An 18,763-nucleotide genomic window follows, 5' to 3' on the forward strand; every position below is an offset into this window, starting at 1 on the left:
AAATAAAAAAAGAGCATATGTTTAGTTGTTTGATATCTTTATATTCTCCAGTAGCTGGGCTCAGACACAAGTTGAAGTGTTTAAGTTTCATGTTGAAAAGGATAATGAAGAAAATCACTTCTTTGTCTAAGTTAATATATGTGGTCTATTTTGTTCGAGCAAGTAGAGTCTGAGGGGTGTTTACACCTGGTGCCCTAAAGCCATCTGGTTTGGGAGCCACCAACCCGAAAGCCCGTTACATGGACTTTATAGAGAGCCTAATAGATATTGACATTGCACATGACAGAGAAACAGACTATACGTAAACAGAGCAATTAAGTCTGAAGGGTACTTAGTATCTGGTGCCCTAAGATCGTCTGGCCTGGGAGTCATTGACCCAAAGCTCATTACACGAGTCACGAAAACTAAAAATTTGATATAATGTCCAACGAAAGAAAGAAAGAAAAAGTATAAAAAATTTGAAAATTAAGAAAAAGAAAAGAGCGTAAAAGAAAAAGTTCACTGCTTAGAAGCAAATATTAAGAAAACCTGTACAAAAAACATATGAGTGAGGTTAAATAAATAATATGTATATATTTGATTTTCTGAGAATAAAGCATAAATAATTATGATATTTAGAAAAGTGAAAGAAAATGTTTTATTCTGTGGTGGCCTATAAAAGACTCTAATCATGTTTTGATAATGTAATGGCATGAAATATTTGTGAAAACAAACTCCTCAGTTGCCTAATGCTTCTTAAATTGAAATCTTTATGCATACATGAAAGAGATGTTTATGGGTAGCATCACTGCAAACCCTCACGAGACCTTACTCCACTGGGGTAACCCAGGGGTTCAAAGGGCTTGTTGCATATGCTAAATGCAACCGTGATTCCTACAAAAGTGAGTTAGGTTTTTGTTTTAGTTAGTTTAGCATTTTTGCTTTTTGCTTCAGTTTGCCCGAGTACTAGCAAACGATAAGCATGGGGGTATTTGATCATGCATAATATTCGCATTTTATTCATCTTTATTTATACATGATCCATGATAAAATCACATTAAAAACCCATCTTTATCATTACTTTTGAGAATTCGCTTCGAGATTGAATTTTCGAGGAAAATCGCATTTTCTGGTTCAACCATGCGTGTTTTGGTATTTTTATTAGTATTTTTATTAGTTTTAGAATTTTCTTAATTGTAGTTTAATTAGATTAGGAGTGTTTTACTAATTTTTAATTAGTTTTAGAAAAAACCCTTTTTGAAAAATATGTTTTATAGAGGATTCTTTGGAAATTGCAAAAATATTTTGAACCTTCTTTGAAAATTCGTGTTTTGACCTAAAATAGCTTATAAATACTTCTTTTTCCAGCAAAGAAGTTTTTCCCTTCGGAGAAAACGTAGGCCTCCCTCTTCTCTTTTCTTCCTCCTCTTCGTTCCCAACCGGTTCTCCCCCGATCTCTTTCTTTCTCCCTTTGATTCATCTTGCTTCTAACATTTTTCTATCGCCGATTCTTCTTGCCTTACTCGACGGAGGTACGTGCAGCTCAAAGGAAAAGTCATATTCTTTTTCTCAACCCCTCCATCGAATGCGGATCGTATGGTTTGTGTCTTCTCCCCCATCTTCATAGATTTTTAGGTTCATCGCATGCATATTTTTTTACATTTTTCATGAACATTGAATAAAACATATTTTTTTCTTGTCATTGCATCCAATTAGATTATTTGTTTTCAACCTTTGCAAAAAAAAACGTAGTTAGATATGTTCGATTTCATGATGTCTATTTTCGGTATCTTAGATTAGAGTAGAATAGTTTTAATTTTGATATCATAGCCGTTTAATATTTGTTGTTAAGCACACACGACATCAAACTGCAACGTCATTTTAATTTTTTTAGTTGATTTAGATCACTGCATATTTATTTATTTACTCAATCGTTTTTAAGCTCTGCGTTTTAATTTTTATTATTCAGTTACTGCATGTTAATTTTTAATCTTTAGGTTCAGCGACTTTTAATCTTTAGGTTCAGCATTGTTTTAGCGTGATTCAAATTAACATCAACGTTTTCTTAATTCAATAACATAGTTGTGGTTAGTTTAGTCGATACTGTTAAGACAAGGAAGTTGTACACGACACTTCAAGTACAAGATTTTGATGATGAACAAGTGGAATAACTAAATTTCAGCTAAGGCAACGAAGAAAGATGAAAAGAATTGAAGAATTTGTTTAAGAATCTGTGAAGACAAGTGTGCAAATGTAAATCTCTTTAAAAGTCTTAGATTCTTGTAAGAGCCTTACTTTGATTGCATATCTCACTTGCATTTCACCTAAAAATACTTAGCAAAAACTTTTCTAAAAGAACCCTTAACAAATATCATTTTAGAAAGCTTTTTACCCACATTTTCAGGTTTACCAGTCGACCGATATGTTTCATCAGTCGACCGATTTTCTAATGTCTGTTTTTCAAAACCAATTGTCTATATTCTAATCAGTCGACTAATCGACTCTTAGTCCACCGACCCGAGAGTTTGATTTCTGAAAAGTTTAACAGCAGTCGACTGAAATTTTTCTTAGTCGATCGGACAGAATGCTTGATTTCTGAAAAAAATTTGCAGAGTCGACTGAAAGTTTTTTTCAGTCTACTGATGATTTTCATCAGTCGACTAACTTTTCTTTAGTCAACTAAGTTTCAAAAACCAGAATTCAAAATTGTTCAGCTAGACACAGTAGTCGACTGACTTTAACTCTCAGTTTGCTAATATTTGTTTTCAAGTCGACTAATATAGTCATTTTCTAAAACTTTTAAAATGTGAGTCTTTTTAGTTTTTCAAACGATTTGACTGTTCAAAACTGACTGTTTTGACACCATTTGGTACCTCTAATGTATGGAATTCCTCAGTTATAAATAAGAGTGTGATCTACACTCAAAATAATCAAATTGAATCTAATTACATTGATTTGAAAGATCGAATTCTTTGTTTTTCACTCTTATTCATTCAAGTATTTGTTTTCTCACTTACTGGGTATTTTCACTCTAGTTTTTCACTCCAATTCCTTTTGTGAGTTAGTGAAATTATGAGTTGAGTATTTCAGCAGCCTTAGAAGCCTATTTCACTTCATTTGCATTCATAAGAAAGGTTCGTAGATTGATTGTAATTGATTATTTCTTTTTTCTGTAAAAGGAAAAAGGTTTCATTAGTTTAAAGGAGGTGTTTGCTTTCAGCAGGGTTGTTGTTGAAAGTGAGACTGGTTTTCGTTTATTTATTCTTATGGTGACACAAGTGTGATAGTGGAAATCTCAAACGAGTTTTGCTTGGGGACTGGATGTAGGTCTGGAAGACCGAATCAGGATAAAATTTTTGTATTCTTTGTGTGTGATTGCTTTGCAAGATTCAAATCCCCTCAAATTTCAAAGACAAAGCTTAAAAGCACTATTCACCCCCTCCCCCTCTACTGCTAGTTGCAGCGATCCTACAACACTTTTCAGATACATGTTTTAGTTCTTTAGCTTTTGAGTTCAGTAGTTATATGTTTTAGCCATTTATTCATTAACCAGTGTTTTAAGCAATTGACGTTAACCGATTTTTATATAGGTTAGGTTATTTGATTTTTACATAGGTTAGTCAATCAACGTTTTAGGCAGATTCAATTAACGCTTTTAGTTTTTATTGTATTAGGGATTGATTCTTCATCAGATGTCTGTTTTAGTTTTTATTGCATGGGTCGATGACTACATTAGTTGTGTATTTCATTTTATTTTATAGGTCATAGGTTTCATTACTTTATGAATTCAATAGTTGTTCAGTCGGTCCATTAGATCTAGTTTATGTCATTAAGTTGTAGTGAATTTAGTCAATTTTAATTTACTAATAGTGTTAGTTCAGATAAATTCTTAAACTGGTTTTTAATTAGTTTGTTTTAACTCCAGTTCGGTAGCTTAGTAGCCGATTAGGTTAATGTTTAGTGTCTTATTAATTTCTGGAGGTTGCTAGCTGAATAATTATTTTTAATTCTTAATTTTTCGATTAGACTCTCTCCTTATTTTCTTAGTTAGCTTGTTTAGTTAGCTTGTTGTACAAGAGTTAGTTCTTGTTATTTAGTTTGTTTCACTCTTTCGTCTTTTAGTAATTTATTATTAGTTAGTTTAGACTTGTGTTCTTGCTGAATTTTTAATGAATTAAATCTTAGATTTTGTTTAGTTCTTCATTGTTTTGCTTTGTTTCCATGTTTGAATTTTGCAGGAAAGCGGTTAGACATGCGGTGAGCCCTTTTTTATACCCTCGAAGTGCCCTCTGAGGTCCCTTCAAGCCCTTAGAAGTGCAATTAAAGAGCAAAAGAAAATAAACATTACCTGAACTATCAAGAGGACTAAAGACTCATAGCAGTGAAGACTTTTTCTCTTCTTTGTAGATTAGGTTTATTTTATTTTATTCATTTAATTGGATTTATTCATTTAATTGGATTTGTAATAAGACTGTTATTCATTTGTTTAAAGTCCTCCACAGAGGGCTGCACTCTCTCCTTATTTACTCAATTAATTGATTTTTTTCTTTTAGGCAATAAAGCATAGTTTAATTGTGTGCTTGAATACTATTTTTTGTTCTCTGAGTTCGACACGAACTTCACCACTAGTGTAAACCAGTTTTTATTATTTGACGAACGATTTGCACAAACATTTTTTTTAAATATATTTTTAAAATGCTTTATTGAAAAAGTTACATATGAAATGTGTCCTGTTTTGCCGTGTCTCGGTAACATAGCATAGAATATAGACTGGACAAAATTATTCATGAATACAATTAGAAAACCAAATATATGATATTTTCATATCCCAGTGTATCCCCCGTTAAAATGTAAAAAGACATATGTATTTTTATTTTTATTTTTATTTTTACTTTTTTATTTTGTATTTTGTATCATGACTATCTATTTCATATTGAACTAGATAGTTAGGGTTTTGGTCAAGTTCCAATTGGAACTTGACCAAACTCAAGTTGTTGGAGCTAGTCCAACAACTAGAATTCTACCCGTTGGACTAGCTCCAACAGCTAGAGGGAGAGTTGTTTATGAGCTCTCCTCCCCTCTCTCTTATAAATAGGCGGTGCATCCCCTATTGTAACTTACTTGAAGAAAATGCTTTTTAAGCATTTCATATTTTGAATAAATTTTTTTTTATTTTGTGTTTTCCATATTTACCCTTTTACGGGTCATGTGTGAAGTGTCTTTCTAGACACTTGTTTGGTTGATTCAAGTGCTTCAGTGGAATACCACCATTTTCTTACATGGTATCACAGCAAATTTAGATTGAGATATCAAATATCCCCGAGGAGAATAAGCAACTTCTATTCTTAAAAAGTATCTCAAAAATCCTAATTCAGACATTTCAAAATGAGTTTTAAGAAGAGTTTTGATATTGGTCAATCCCTGTTTGTCGTCACCAGTGATCATATTGTCCACATAAAGAAGAAGAATGATGATACCTACATCAGATTTCTTAATAAACAAAGCAATGTCAATTAAGCCAGAATGAAATCCAATATCTGTCATATCATGACTAAACCTGTCATACCAGGCTTTCGGTGTTTGTTGGAGACCATAGAGAGCCTTCTCAAGACGAAGAGTTTTGCCCCTGGGAATACAAATACGAGCTGGAGGATCCATGTAGACTTCTTTAGCAAGACTCCCATTTAAGAAAGTGTTTTTGACATCCATTTGAAAAATGTCACCTTTTAATAGAGGTCAAGGTGATTAGAGTTCTGACAATGGTCATACGGGCTACAGGAGCGAAGGTTTCTTTGTAGTCAATGTTATACTCTTGAGCATAACCTTTGGCTACGAGTCATGCTTTATATCTTTCTAGAGTCCCATCACTTTTGGTTTTGCCCTTAGCCTATAGGTTTCTTTCCCGGATGAAGGTCTTGAATGGACCAAGTCCAGGCCTTTTCTAAAGCATCTAATTTTGCTTTCATAGCTTCAACCCATTCTTTATGATTTTGGGCTTAAGAGTAGGAGAAAGGTTCAACATAGGATTGGATTAATGCAAAAGCTGCCCTATATGACGGTGAAGATGAGTCATAAGAAACAAATTTGTCGGGAGGTCTAGAAATTCTAGAAGTCCGTCAAGGAGGAACTTTGGAGAACCTTTCTAACGCACATGGAGGATGTTGTTCTCCCACTCTTCGTCTTGCATACTGCAATCCAACATCCCTACTGGTTTGGTATATGCTACCAGTGTTAGGAATAATGGGGCTTTGATCATTGTCAAAGTTACATTCAAAATCTTCTTCATCAAATTTTGAGGTTAAATCTATTAGAAAGGATTATTCAGTAATATCCTTAGTTTTTTCACTCTTAAAAGCATTTTCTTTTTCTAGAAAAGACACATTTCTTGATAGATATAATTTGTCAATTTGAATATCATAGCACCTGTAACCTTTTTTATTCTCAGTATATCCAAAAAAGGCACATGGGATTACCCGAGGAGAGAATTTATCATTTTTATCTGTAAATACAAAACATTTGCAACTAAAAACTCTCAACCTAGAGTAATCTGGGGTTAAATCATAAAGTTTCTCAATTAGATATACATTTTTTAAAGAAGATGGTGGCATTCTATTGATGAGATAGGTGGCAGTTAGGATTGCTTCAGCACAAAACCCTTTTGGAACTTGACTTGCAATCAGTGAAGTCCGAGTGGTTTCTATAATGTGGCGGTGCTTGCGTTCAGCAAGACCATTTTGTTAAGTTGTGTATGGGCATGATCGTTGATGAGTAATGTCATGTAGATTAAGATAATTTTTAAATTCTCTAGACATAAATTCTCTCCCTGAATCAGTGCGAAAAAAGGAAATATTACTTTGAAACTTGTTAATAACCATTTTATGAAACATTTGAAAGTGAGCAAAAACTTCGGATTTATGTTTAAGAAAATAAATCCAAGTGTGTCTAGAAAAATCATCAACAAAGATGACATAATACGCATAACTGCCTTTAGAAATAACTGGTGCGGATCCCCAAACATCCAAATGTACTAACTCAAAAGGTTATGTAGAGACAAAGGTTCTACTAGAAAAAGGTAATTTTTTCATTTTACCAAGAATGCAATCTGTACAAGCAAAATTTTCAGATTTACAAAAAAATTTCAAACTTGAGAAGAATTGGATTTTGGACATATGAGGATGGCCAAGTCTTTTGTGCCATAATTCTATTTCAATTTATGAACATTTAGACAAAAAACATTATTTGGTAATTCCAAAAAGTCCATATAATATAGTCCTTCTCTATGGCCTTCCCCAATCAACTTCCCTAACTGGCGATCTTGTACCCAGCACCCATCAGAAGAGAAGGATATATTACATCCATAATTAGAAATTTGTGAAACAAATAAAAGATTCAAATTTAATTTTGCGATATATCTAACATTAGGAATACAAAAACTTTTAGATTTTTGATAATTTTCAAAACATCATATTCCTTTTATTTCAAGAGATGTTTCATCTACTGTGAAAACTTTTGATATACTTGAGTTGTTTTTAAGACATTCGGATAGGCACTTGTCATTTGGGGTCATATAAAATGAAGCACCAGAATCTAAAAGCCAATAAAAGTTACCTGAACCGGAAACAGATGCGACTGCCGCTCCAGTTGAGGCTTTAGTCGAAGATGATACCCCTTTGAGAAGAGGTTGGAGGATCTCCATCAGTTGAGCCATTGAAACAGATGCATCTTGATCTTTTGGCTCGACTTCAACAGAGGCAACCCTTTTTTTATCCCTCCTTTTTAGTTTTAGACATTGGGGCATGTAATGTCCTGGCTCATGACAGTGGTGGCAGATAACTTTTCTTTTATCGAACTCACCGTTCTGCCTTCCAAAATGAGGTGGCTGGTAAGTGCGAGTATGATTCCCTGGCCTAGATAGTGCTAGGACGGAATCATCATCAGTTTTTTGGGTGCTCTTCCGAAGACAATTTGGAATCATTGATCTGCCATATGTTACATCAGAATACTAGTTAGCAGACTTCTTCACCAAGCCTCTTGCAGCTCCCTGATTTAACTTTCTCTTAAACAAACTTTTGCTCATTGTACTGTAGGTTTGAGGGAGAGTGTTAAAATGTAAAAAGAATTATATGTATTTTTATTTTTATTCTTATTTTTTTATTTTTTATTTTGTATCATAACTATCTAGTTCATATCGAACTAGATAGTTAGGGTTTTGGTCAAGTTTCAGTTGAAACTTGACCAAACTCTAGCCGTTGGAGCTAGTCCAACGACTAGAATTCTAGCCGTTGGACTAGCTCCAACGGCTAGAGGGAGAGCTCTTTATGAGCTCTCCTCCCCTCTCTCTTATAAATAGGGGGTGCATCCCCCATTGTAACTTACTTGAAGAAAATGCTTTTTAAGCATTTAATATTTTGAATAAAATCCTTTTTTTATTTTGCGTTTTCCATATTTACCCTTTTACGGGTCTTGTGTGAAGTGTCTTTCTAGACACTTGTTTGGTTGATTCAAGTGCTTCGGTGGAATACCACCATTTTCTTACATCCCCTTTGTATCCATGTGACATAGATGGCCAGCTTCAAGAGGTATAAGCCTATAACTTTTTGGAGTTATTTCCTTCTCTACTTCCATGACACAAAGGACATCTTTGGTGTTCCATTTGCTAACAAAGGCATACTATACACATAATACATACATACATACACAGACATATATAAATAAATAAATGGAAACATTGGCTACAATCTAGAGTGTTGTGCTCTCTAGCAGAAACAGGTGTGACCTTCAATCGATCAATCTGACCCTGCAGATGTGTTCAACATGGTTCATACATAGGAAACACACTCTGGATTCAGTGGTTTCAATGCAAAATCCAATTTTTTAATCATGAAATTCTAATGCATTTTGGACATTGATTTTTGAAGTTCTTACAAAAACATGCTTACATAATGCAATCAAAGGTTCATGCTTGCAGAATGCAAACAAACATAATTAAGATTTTAATTCATGGACTAAGTCTAAACTTGATTCGACTTGGGGCAACTCTTGAACCCCAAGTTAATGCTATGAACTTTTACCAAAATAAAGAAAATGAGAGGCTCACCAGGGATCATTTTTGAGGATTTTGCTAGAACCTGGCCAAGCAAAAAAAAACAAATTACTTTAGCATTTGGGTATTTATGAATGATAAAGCCATCTATCCCATATTTCACAACTAAAATCAACAAGAATTGTCCAAAACAATAACAAAAAAGAAAAAGAAAAGAAAAGAAAAAAAAATTGAAAGAGAGAAAAACATTGTTCCTATGGCCACAAACAATTAAACTGAAACAAGATTATTACTTGGTTTCCCATACATAGATAACAACCAACTATAAGCTCATTTTTATTGTTTGCATTTCAAAGAAGAGAAAAAGAATATCAAATGCAAGCAATACATGCAATCATAGATCTACAAATATTTTTCATGAAGCCACATTAGAACCGAATTTCTGAATTCAATATGCATAAACTTAACAATTACATCTTAAAATGTGTCCTAGTTAGGGATATGATGTTCATAAGCCTCAAACTTCTCCAAAAAACAATCAAGTGAATACCCGAAAACCTAAAATACTTCACAATTACAAAAAAATAGGAAACTCAAAGTTTGACCAATAAGAGGCTGGCTACTCAAGCTGGGGCAGCAAAGCTTTGATGAGCCATCAATAATTGAGTAAGCCATTCTTAGCACTTAGTTCAAAATTTGGCTCCTTGAAATTTTTTTATAGGACCAATCAAAAGTAAAAAATGATGCAGCCTAATAATTACAAGGCTGGATTTTTGGCTAAAGTTATTGTGACATTTGAAGATGGGCCATGTGTTGGGAAGTCAAGCCTTCCTGTCTATTTCTGAACCAATGGAGAATAACAGACCACAACACAAAGATCAAATATGCAAGCCAAACAAAACCATGGGGCAAGATTTTACATGAAACCCCTTCTATGCATCCATAGGATAAACCAAGGTTGCCAAACTAGGAAGTGAAAGCGGGAAACGATACGGGAAGCGGAAGCGAGAAGTGATGTATCTTAAAATGTATAGGAAGCGGGAAGCGAGGAATATTAAAAAAGAAATATAAGAATTGAATGAGAATCAAAATGAAACACAAATAAAAACTAAAATAAAGTGACTAATACTAAATTTCATGATTTTTTTAGTGTAAGAATTAAAATTTTAACAAAATCTAAAAATGATGACTACAAATTTAGAGAAAACACATGAAAGTGAGTAAGAGTGAGAGAAAACACATAAAAAACATGAAAAGTTGAGTAGGAGAACATATAAGAAGAATAGATGATGCATGTGGAAAGCATAGGAGAAGGGTTGGGGAATCGAGGTTTTCACCAAGTTTCGGAAGCATGGAGTATCGTGCTTCTGAAGCGAGCTTCCCACCTATCTAAGAAGTACGAAGCTTACCGTAACTCTGGGATAAACGGATAAAAATCTACTAAACTAAATAAAGTCCAATACAATAGGTCATCCCAAACTGATCAAATATAACTTAAGGATATGATGAAAAAATGAGAACAGTAAGCAATGTAATAACTCCAAGATGAAACCACTTTCCTTTCTGATCTATACATTTCCAAGGATTGATGCTGATTCAAAACTGAATCCATATAGAAAGAACAAAAATAAGACACTTGATTGATATGGTATTTTGATATCCTCTAGAGGGTGCACCACCACAATTTCTCTCTTTTCTCCAGATTTCTTTTCCCTCTCCTCTCGTATCTTTCTTCATGTAAACTCCATTTCTCAACATCACAGCCCTTTACCATCAACCTCTCCCTTTCTTGCCCTCACGTCAAACATTTTTTCATCTTCTTAGTAGATCTTAGTAGGCCTCCTTTTGAAAGGATAAAACCAGGGCTGCTGGAAACACAAGTAGAGCATGGAAAACACGTTTCACAGGAAACAGTTTCTGAGATGAAAAACACAGCACTTCTGAACTGCCTGGAAACGTGAAATTATTTTATGAGAAATTCATTTCCCACTCCATGAGAAACAAGTTTCCCATGCTATAGGAAACATGCTTCTCAAGTTTGGGAAACGAGACAGGTATGATATTAATTGTTTTTAAAATGTGCTTTCAGAAAGAAAAAGAAAACCTTGTTTGACATTAAAATCCTATAGAAATTAGCTGTATTGTTAATGTATATATATGTTTACATATGTATTTCTATACATATATAGTTCAGGGGCATTTTTGTCTTTTTACATGTACATTTAAATAAGTGTATTTTTACTTTTTCCTTTTATTTTTTATTATCTCTTTTTATTGTAATTATTCCCAGCCAAGATGGGCTTTTTGGAAATTAGGTAGGGAGTCGTTGGACCCTACCCAACGGCTAGAATTCTAACTGTTGGGTAGGTCCCAACGGCTCTCTATGAGCCTTCTCATGTATATAAAGGGGTATTCCCCCTCTCTTTTTGTAAGGAACTCTAAAGGGTTGTTCCCTAATAACATTCCTTATTTTTTATGAGTGTTCTCAGTCCTTTAAGTGGATTATTCTCGTGTTTTCTTGTGTTGATCCATAAGAGGTCATATTCTCAAGTGTTCTCTTGCCCATAAGTAACTCACTAAAGCATCATCAATCAGTTCGTGACTAGATCATCTCTTTTGTGATATTCAACTCTTCCTCAAGCATATTTGTAGTAGTGTGAAGATCGGGCCTTGCCTTGGGAAGCATGCCTACCAACTTTCTTGAAGATTGGTCATCGCATGGATGCATAGAGGCATTGGTGCTTCAAAAAGAGTTGAAAATAGTTCCAAGTATTTATTCATCTTCCTTTTTATTCTCTTTTGTTTTGTATTTTTTTGTTTCATGGCCGACAAAGAAGTAGTGACGGTAGTCCTAATCAAATTTGATAGGAAAAACTATAATTTATGAGCTACCGTTATTAAAAGAATTCTTATTGGTAAAGGTTTATGGGAGTATGTTGATGGTTCCACAATTGAACCACAACTCACTCTCACAAAATCAATTAAAGAAAATGATGAAACCATTAAAGAAGTTCTCAAAGGAGAAGAAAAGAAAAAGGCTTTTATGAGTTATAAGAAAGCCTTAAAAGAATGGGGAATAACCCATGCCTAAGTACTTTACCTATTCATGGGAAGTATGAACGAAGATACATGTAAAACTATTTTGAAATTTGAAAGAGCCAATGATGCATGGCTCTTTATTAAACAAACATATACTCAAAGTGATATTGCATTTAGATGAGAGCTCCAAGATAAAATACACAATTGTAAACAAGGCGATAAGAGTGTTAGAGAGTATTTTGGCTCTCTAAAGAAGTTGTAGGATCAAGTGGCCAAGTGAGAGCCTATTTGGGAAACTCCCAATGATGCTTAACTTAGAAAGAAGCAAATAAACAATGAGCAATTTTTTCAATTTATAAGAGGATTGAGACCTGAGTTTGAACAAATGAGAAGTAATATCATACATAGAAGACAAGATGAGCTCCCTCTTATCAAAGAAGTTTTACCTCAAGTTTGTATGGAAGAGACTAGATTGAGGTCTCAAAATGAAACAAGAGAAGCTAAAGACAATGTATTGGCCGTCTCAAAGCCGGAAGCAAATACCCATACATACAAACCACCACACTTTTATAAGAACAATAACTATGGGTAGAATCATGTGCATGAGAGAAAAGGAGATGGAAATAAAAGAGAAGGTATTTTTTGTCATAATTGTAGAGAACTGGAACATATTAAACCATTTTGTCCAGGTTGCTTCTGTTGGTCCTTCACAAGTTGATCAAGATACTTTAAGTAAATCTATTTCAAATATGTCTCTTTCTCAACTCGTGGAAGCATTACAACCGCTTCTTAAAGGACAATTTGGGATTGTCGCTTCTTCCTCTCCTCTAGGTATGGCTCCTTGTCTCTTAGACTCGGGTGCCTCGTTTCATATGACATATGATGGATCTATACTTTCTAACTATAGTAATTCTACTAGTAGTAGAAATGTTTTTACTGTCAATGGAATCTCTCTTGATATTAATGGAATTGAAATTTTTGAAAAATCTCTCATTTTTAGTATTCTACAAATAAGATTTGTTCCAAAACTAAATTTAAATTTACTTTTTGTTTCTCAAATCACTAATCATGGATGTAGAGTCTCTTTCACTTCTAACCAATGCTTAATACTGGATCTCCAGTCTGAGAAGCAAATTTGGGAAGGACATAAAGAAAGAGGCTTATATTACATGGAACAGTTGAAAATCTCCATCAAGACTTTTTGCCTTAAAGTTCAAAAATTAGATAAAGTTTTGTGGCATCAAAGACTAGGGCACCCTAATATGTATAAATTATCCAATGTTCCTCGTCTAAGGACTTTTTGTAATGAGCAAATCTTATGTACTGATTATACTATTGCAAAAAATGAAATCAAATTCATATCAAGAGAGGTCATTCTCTGCTTCTAAACATCTTGAGTTAATTCACTCTGATATGTAGGCTCCTGCTAATGTTGCCTCAAAGGGAGGATACACTTATTATGTTATTTTTGTAGATGATTACTCACACTATACTTGGATATATTTTCTCAAACATAAATATGAAGTCTTTGAGAATTTTAAAAAGTTTCATAAGTTAGTGACAAATCTTTTAAAGACTAATATATCTATTTTTCGTTCAGACTCAAGCAGTGAATACATGTCTAATGACTTTTAGCAATATCTAAGCCGAAATGGAATACCTCATCAATGGTCATGTGCCAATACACTACAACAAAATGATTTAGCCGAAAGAAAGCATTGACACATAATAGAAACCACTAGAATTCTTATCATATCTAATAGTATTTCAAAATATTTTTGGGCTAAAGCAGCTCTTACTGCAGTATATCTTATAAATAGGTTGTCGTCCTAAAAAATTCAAAATTTTTCACAATATGAAAAGATTTATAAAGTCTCACCTGATTATCCTAGACTAAAGGTATTTGGGTGTAAGTGTTTTGTGCTCACTCATAAAAATGATAAATTATCTCCTAAATCCATCCTATGTATATTTTTAGGATACAGAGAAAGCCAAAGGGGATTTAGGTAATATGATATTAAAAATAATAAGTTATATATTTCTAGGAATGTCACATTTTTAGAATAAGAAAATGGTTTTGACATTACCACACCAAAAGATGAAAATGAATACAAGTTTTTAGAAATTTCCCTTGAAAAAAATGCTTCACAAAATGAAAACATTGATGAGATAACTTGCAATGAATCTCAATCTAATATTCAATATAATGAATCCTAGGATCATACCAAAGAAGAAGAGATAATAACAAATTAAGTGCTTTAAAAAAATATTCGAACATAGGAGAACAAGAAAACACAAGAATTAAGCACTCAGAGAAACCACATAGAGCCCCAGATAGATTTGTACCATATGAATTATTTGAACCTCATTATAGAGCTTGTTTAGCAAAAATCTATTCATACTTTGAACCTTCTACATATAAACAAGCCAATAACTATCCTGAATGGCAAAATGCTATGAATAAAGAAATTAAAGCCTTAGAGAAACCCCAAACTTGAGAATTATCTAACATATCAACCAATAAGAAATCAATAGGATGTAGGTGGGTATTTAAAGTTAAAACTAAAAGTGATGAATCTCTAGAAGGATATAAAGGTAGGTTAGTCGCAAAAGGATATGCCCAAGAATATGAAATTGATTATGATAAAACTTTTGCACTTGTAGCACGGATGACTACTGTTTGAATTTTCATAGCTATAGCATCCATTAGAAAGCGACCAATTTACCAGATGGATGCTAAAAATGCATTTTTAAATGGTGATTTAAAAGTACATATGGATCCACCCTCGGGATATAATGTTCCTAAGGAAAAAGTTCTTTGCCTTAGAAAAACTTTGTATGGTCTTAAACAAGCTCCAAGTTCTTGGTATGATCGTTTTAGTTCAGTTATGCTTAAGCTTGGATATACTTCCTATTATACTGACATTGCTTTGTTTGTTAAGAATTTCACTGCAGGTATTGTTATTTTATTATTTTATGTTGATGATATGATCATAACTGATGCAGATAAATAGGGAGTAGGTCAAGTTAAATTTATTCTTAAACAAAGTTTTGAAAATACTAACCTTAGTTTTCTCATATTTTTCTTAGGGATTAAGGTTGCATATTTCCCTAGAGGGTATTTGTTGTCTCAATCCAAATTTGTAGCCGAAATTATTGTCAGGTATGGAATTATAGACAACAAAAGAGTAAATACTCCTGAAGTGATAAATGTAAACATGAAAATTGATGATGGAGCACCTCTGGACGATCCTACTCCATATCGGAAAATGATTGGAGCATTGACATACTTGACTATTACCAGACCAAACATAGCGCATGCAGTTCACACAACCAGTCAATTTCAGCACTCTCCTACCACTGTGCACACGAGTGTTGTGATGCGTATTGTCAGATATTTATAAACTTCAACTTCTAAAAGATTATTCTTATATTCTTCTTCTCCTCTTAATTTACTTGCATACTCTGATTGGAGGAGAGACCTTAATGACTGACGCTCAACTACTGGTTTCTGTGTTTTTTTAAGAGATTCCTTAGTGTCATGAAAATATAAGAAGCAACAGAAGGTATCTTTGAAGATAAGGATATTTGTGTCATTATCCTAAAACATCCTTTTCTAAACTTGAGATTTGGTTTTCAACCTCACCATGTTGACCAGAGTTCAATATTGTTCCATGAAAATGCAGGGTGTTGTTGAGACGTGATATGTTTATGTTTTGGATCCAGATCTGGATCCACATTAAGATTTGTTGTGAAACATGTTTCCTTTGTATTATTTTATATGTCCAGTTTACCCCTTATCATTTAATAGTTGTATTTTATAGTTTGGGGGTAATATTGTATTTTTTGATGTAACAGTTATAGAAAGCATATCAATATAATGAGGAAACCCACACACTTCTCATGCATTGATGTCTTTGGGTATTCTGTTGCAACCCTATTCTCTCTTTCTCTCTCGTACCCACGATTCTGGTGGATGATCTCGTTCTCACATTGTATCAGAGCGGGTGATATATGTTTGACTATCAAGGTGAGCTCAAGATCTTGGCTTTCAATCTTCTATTCTTGATCTTTTTTTTATCTCAAATCAATATCTTTCTTCAGATTTCTCTTTGTTCAGAAACCCAAATTTCTATCTATTCAGAAACTAATCTTTCATTTGTTCTCTTTGTTCAGAAACCCAGATTTTTATTTGATTTCTAAATATTCAAAAATCCAGAAAATATTTTCTTGAATCCCAAAATATTTCTCCATTTGATTTCTTTCTGTTTTATCTCTTCTTGTTGTCACGTGAATTACAAACCCAGATTCACGTGAATTGCAAAATCCTTCTCTCTTTATCTCTTACAGGTTTAATAGAAATCAATTTACTTGAAATTAGCTTCCCAATGAAAACTTTATTACAATGCGCAAGACTACTATGCCAAACACTAGAATTATTTAAATCAGGCTCGTTAACAAGACACAATGATAAAGAACAACTTTTGGATTGTTGAATTGCTATGTCACAGGGACACAACATAGAGGCCGCCGCACCCACGTTGACACAACGCGACACAGGTGTCGATGCAGGTGCGGGTGTCGCAACCGGTGTGGTCAATGTGGCCCTGGGTGTGGTCAACCCGCACCCAGGGTTATTTTTTACCAAAATAGTTACACTAAAAAAATTAAATTATGTAAAGTTTTGTCCCATATACAAAGCTTTGAAAGTTTGAAAAGTTATGCATTAAATGTTTTGAGCCATGTCTTTTATTATTTTTAAAAAGTTTTGTTATAAAAAGTTGAGTCATTACATTCTTTTATACTTTTTATAGAGCTTTGTCATAAATGCATTAATAAAAAAAGTGAAAACTGCATTGGAATGAATTTCTATATTAAATGAGAACTGAGTAGGTCGGATTCTGTATTAAATGTACTTTTGTATTAAATGGGAAGAACTGAGTAGGTTTAAATGCATTAATAAAAAAAGTGAAAACTGCGTTAGAATGGACTTTTTTATTAAATGTATATAAAATCCAAATCTGATTATGCAATACCCGATTAAAAATTTGATAAAGCAATACTTCTAAATTTTTTATTGTTTATGGTGAAAAACAGATTTTTTTATTGAGAGCTTTTTTTATGGATAAGTTTTATATATACATATATTAAAATATTAAAAAATATATATATATATATATATATTAATATACCCTCCCGCACCCCCGCACCCAAGTTTTTTAAAGTGTCGCACCCGCACCTATGTGACATAGCTGAATTGATTTACTCTTGACCTTAACAAATGGATCTTCCTTAAAGAGGTACATGTTTCCTTGTCTTTGGCTTTCAACGTACGTCCTCTTCATGTGGAGATCCTTCACATAAACAAAAGAAAGGGTGAAAATAATGAATGAATTGGTGTCTTCAATTAATTTTGAAACAGACACGAGATTCTTTTTTATGTTGGGAACGAGGCTAGATTTGGATATAGGAATAGAAACTTTTCCATTGTCAGTGATGGGGTGTCGAGTTCCATCTCCGGTAATGACTATCTTTTATAAAATAAGGGACCAAGTTTCAAATTTTACCTTCATCTCACGTGATGTGGTTTGCTGTCCCAGAATCCACATACCAAACTCCTTGATCATTCTGTTTCAGATTAAGTCCTGCAAGTGCAAACTTGTCCCTGATCCTCCTTGCTTATCTGACAGTTTTCCTTGGTTGTACCGGGGATCATCCTTAAACCAACAATCTTTCTTCACGTGACCTGGTTGCTTGCACACATAGCATGTTGGGACCTTTTTGCTTTAACCCATCAATGGTGGAGTATTTGGAAGTGGAAGAAGACCATGGCCTCCCTGGTTCTCTGTACGTTCACGCCCTTTTCCTCCTCGTACTCCACCACGTCCTCTTCCATATTGTGACTCATATAGGAAGACATTATGATTGTCTGCAGCAACCGAATTTGTCCCTAAAGTTTGGAGCATGTTCATCTCAAAAAGCAACAATTTAGATTTCAATACTTCAAAATTGGGTAATGTTTCAAAGCAAGATAGTATGGTATATACCACACCATATTCAGGTCCCAAACCATTAAGTGCTTGCTGCACTTTATCTTTTTATGGAACTTTATAACCAACCATAGTGAGTTGGTCAGTGATTTGCTTCATCTTATTTAGGTATTCCATTATGGACATGGAACCCTACTTAAGATTTTAAAATTCTTTCTTTAAAAACATGACTTTTGCTTCTAAAACTTGTGAAAATGTTTGAACCAACTTACTCCAAAGTTCCATAGTTGTGCAATCATCATGGATACCAATTAAAACTTCCTAGGATAGTGTAGATGTAATATATGCCACAAGTTCCTAGTCCCGCTTCATCTAAGAGATAAAATCTGGATTCTACACATGGGTTAGTCTCAATAGCCTCTTTTACAACATTCTTTTCCTGCATAATAAATTCCGGTGGAACCTAGATTGATCCATCTAAATGACCTGAAAGACCTTGGCTGCGAATGAAAGAAAATTTTGTCTCTTCCAGGTGATGAAATTGGAATGATTAAGTTTTTCGAATACGAGTTGATTCAAGAAATTAGAGGAAATATAAGAGGAATCCATATCGAGATAAAGACAACGATCCAAGAAACAGTGATAAGATCGACTATTAACAAAATCTAGTCTATTTTTTTTTTTGCAAAAATAAATAATCAGAAACTAAATC

At 33.6% G+C, this 18,763-nt stretch overlaps 1 protein-coding gene across 3 annotated transcripts in view; it reads right to left on the reverse strand.

Annotated features, from left to right (window-relative positions):
• Positions 1 to 18,763, reverse strand: part of LOC149840233 (UDP-galactose/UDP-glucose transporter 3-like) — an 80,305-nt gene that overhangs the window by 43,044 nt on the left and 18,498 nt on the right. For all 3 annotated transcript variants that reach the window (XM_090003084.1, XM_090003082.1, XM_090003083.1), the window contains exon 4: positions 9,077 to 9,107. In XM_090003084.1, the coding sequence (XP_089859210.1) occupies positions 9,077 to 9,107 (31 nt within the window). The remainder of the gene's footprint in view (positions 1 to 9,076; positions 9,108 to 18,763) is intronic.

This window comes from Nuphar pumila, chromosome 4 (genome assembly GCF_984573655.1).
Source record: "Nuphar pumila chromosome 4, dmNupPumi1.hap1.1, whole genome shotgun sequence".
In the NCBI taxonomy this organism is placed as follows: domain Eukaryota; kingdom Viridiplantae; phylum Streptophyta; class Magnoliopsida; order Nymphaeales; family Nymphaeaceae; genus Nuphar; species Nuphar pumila.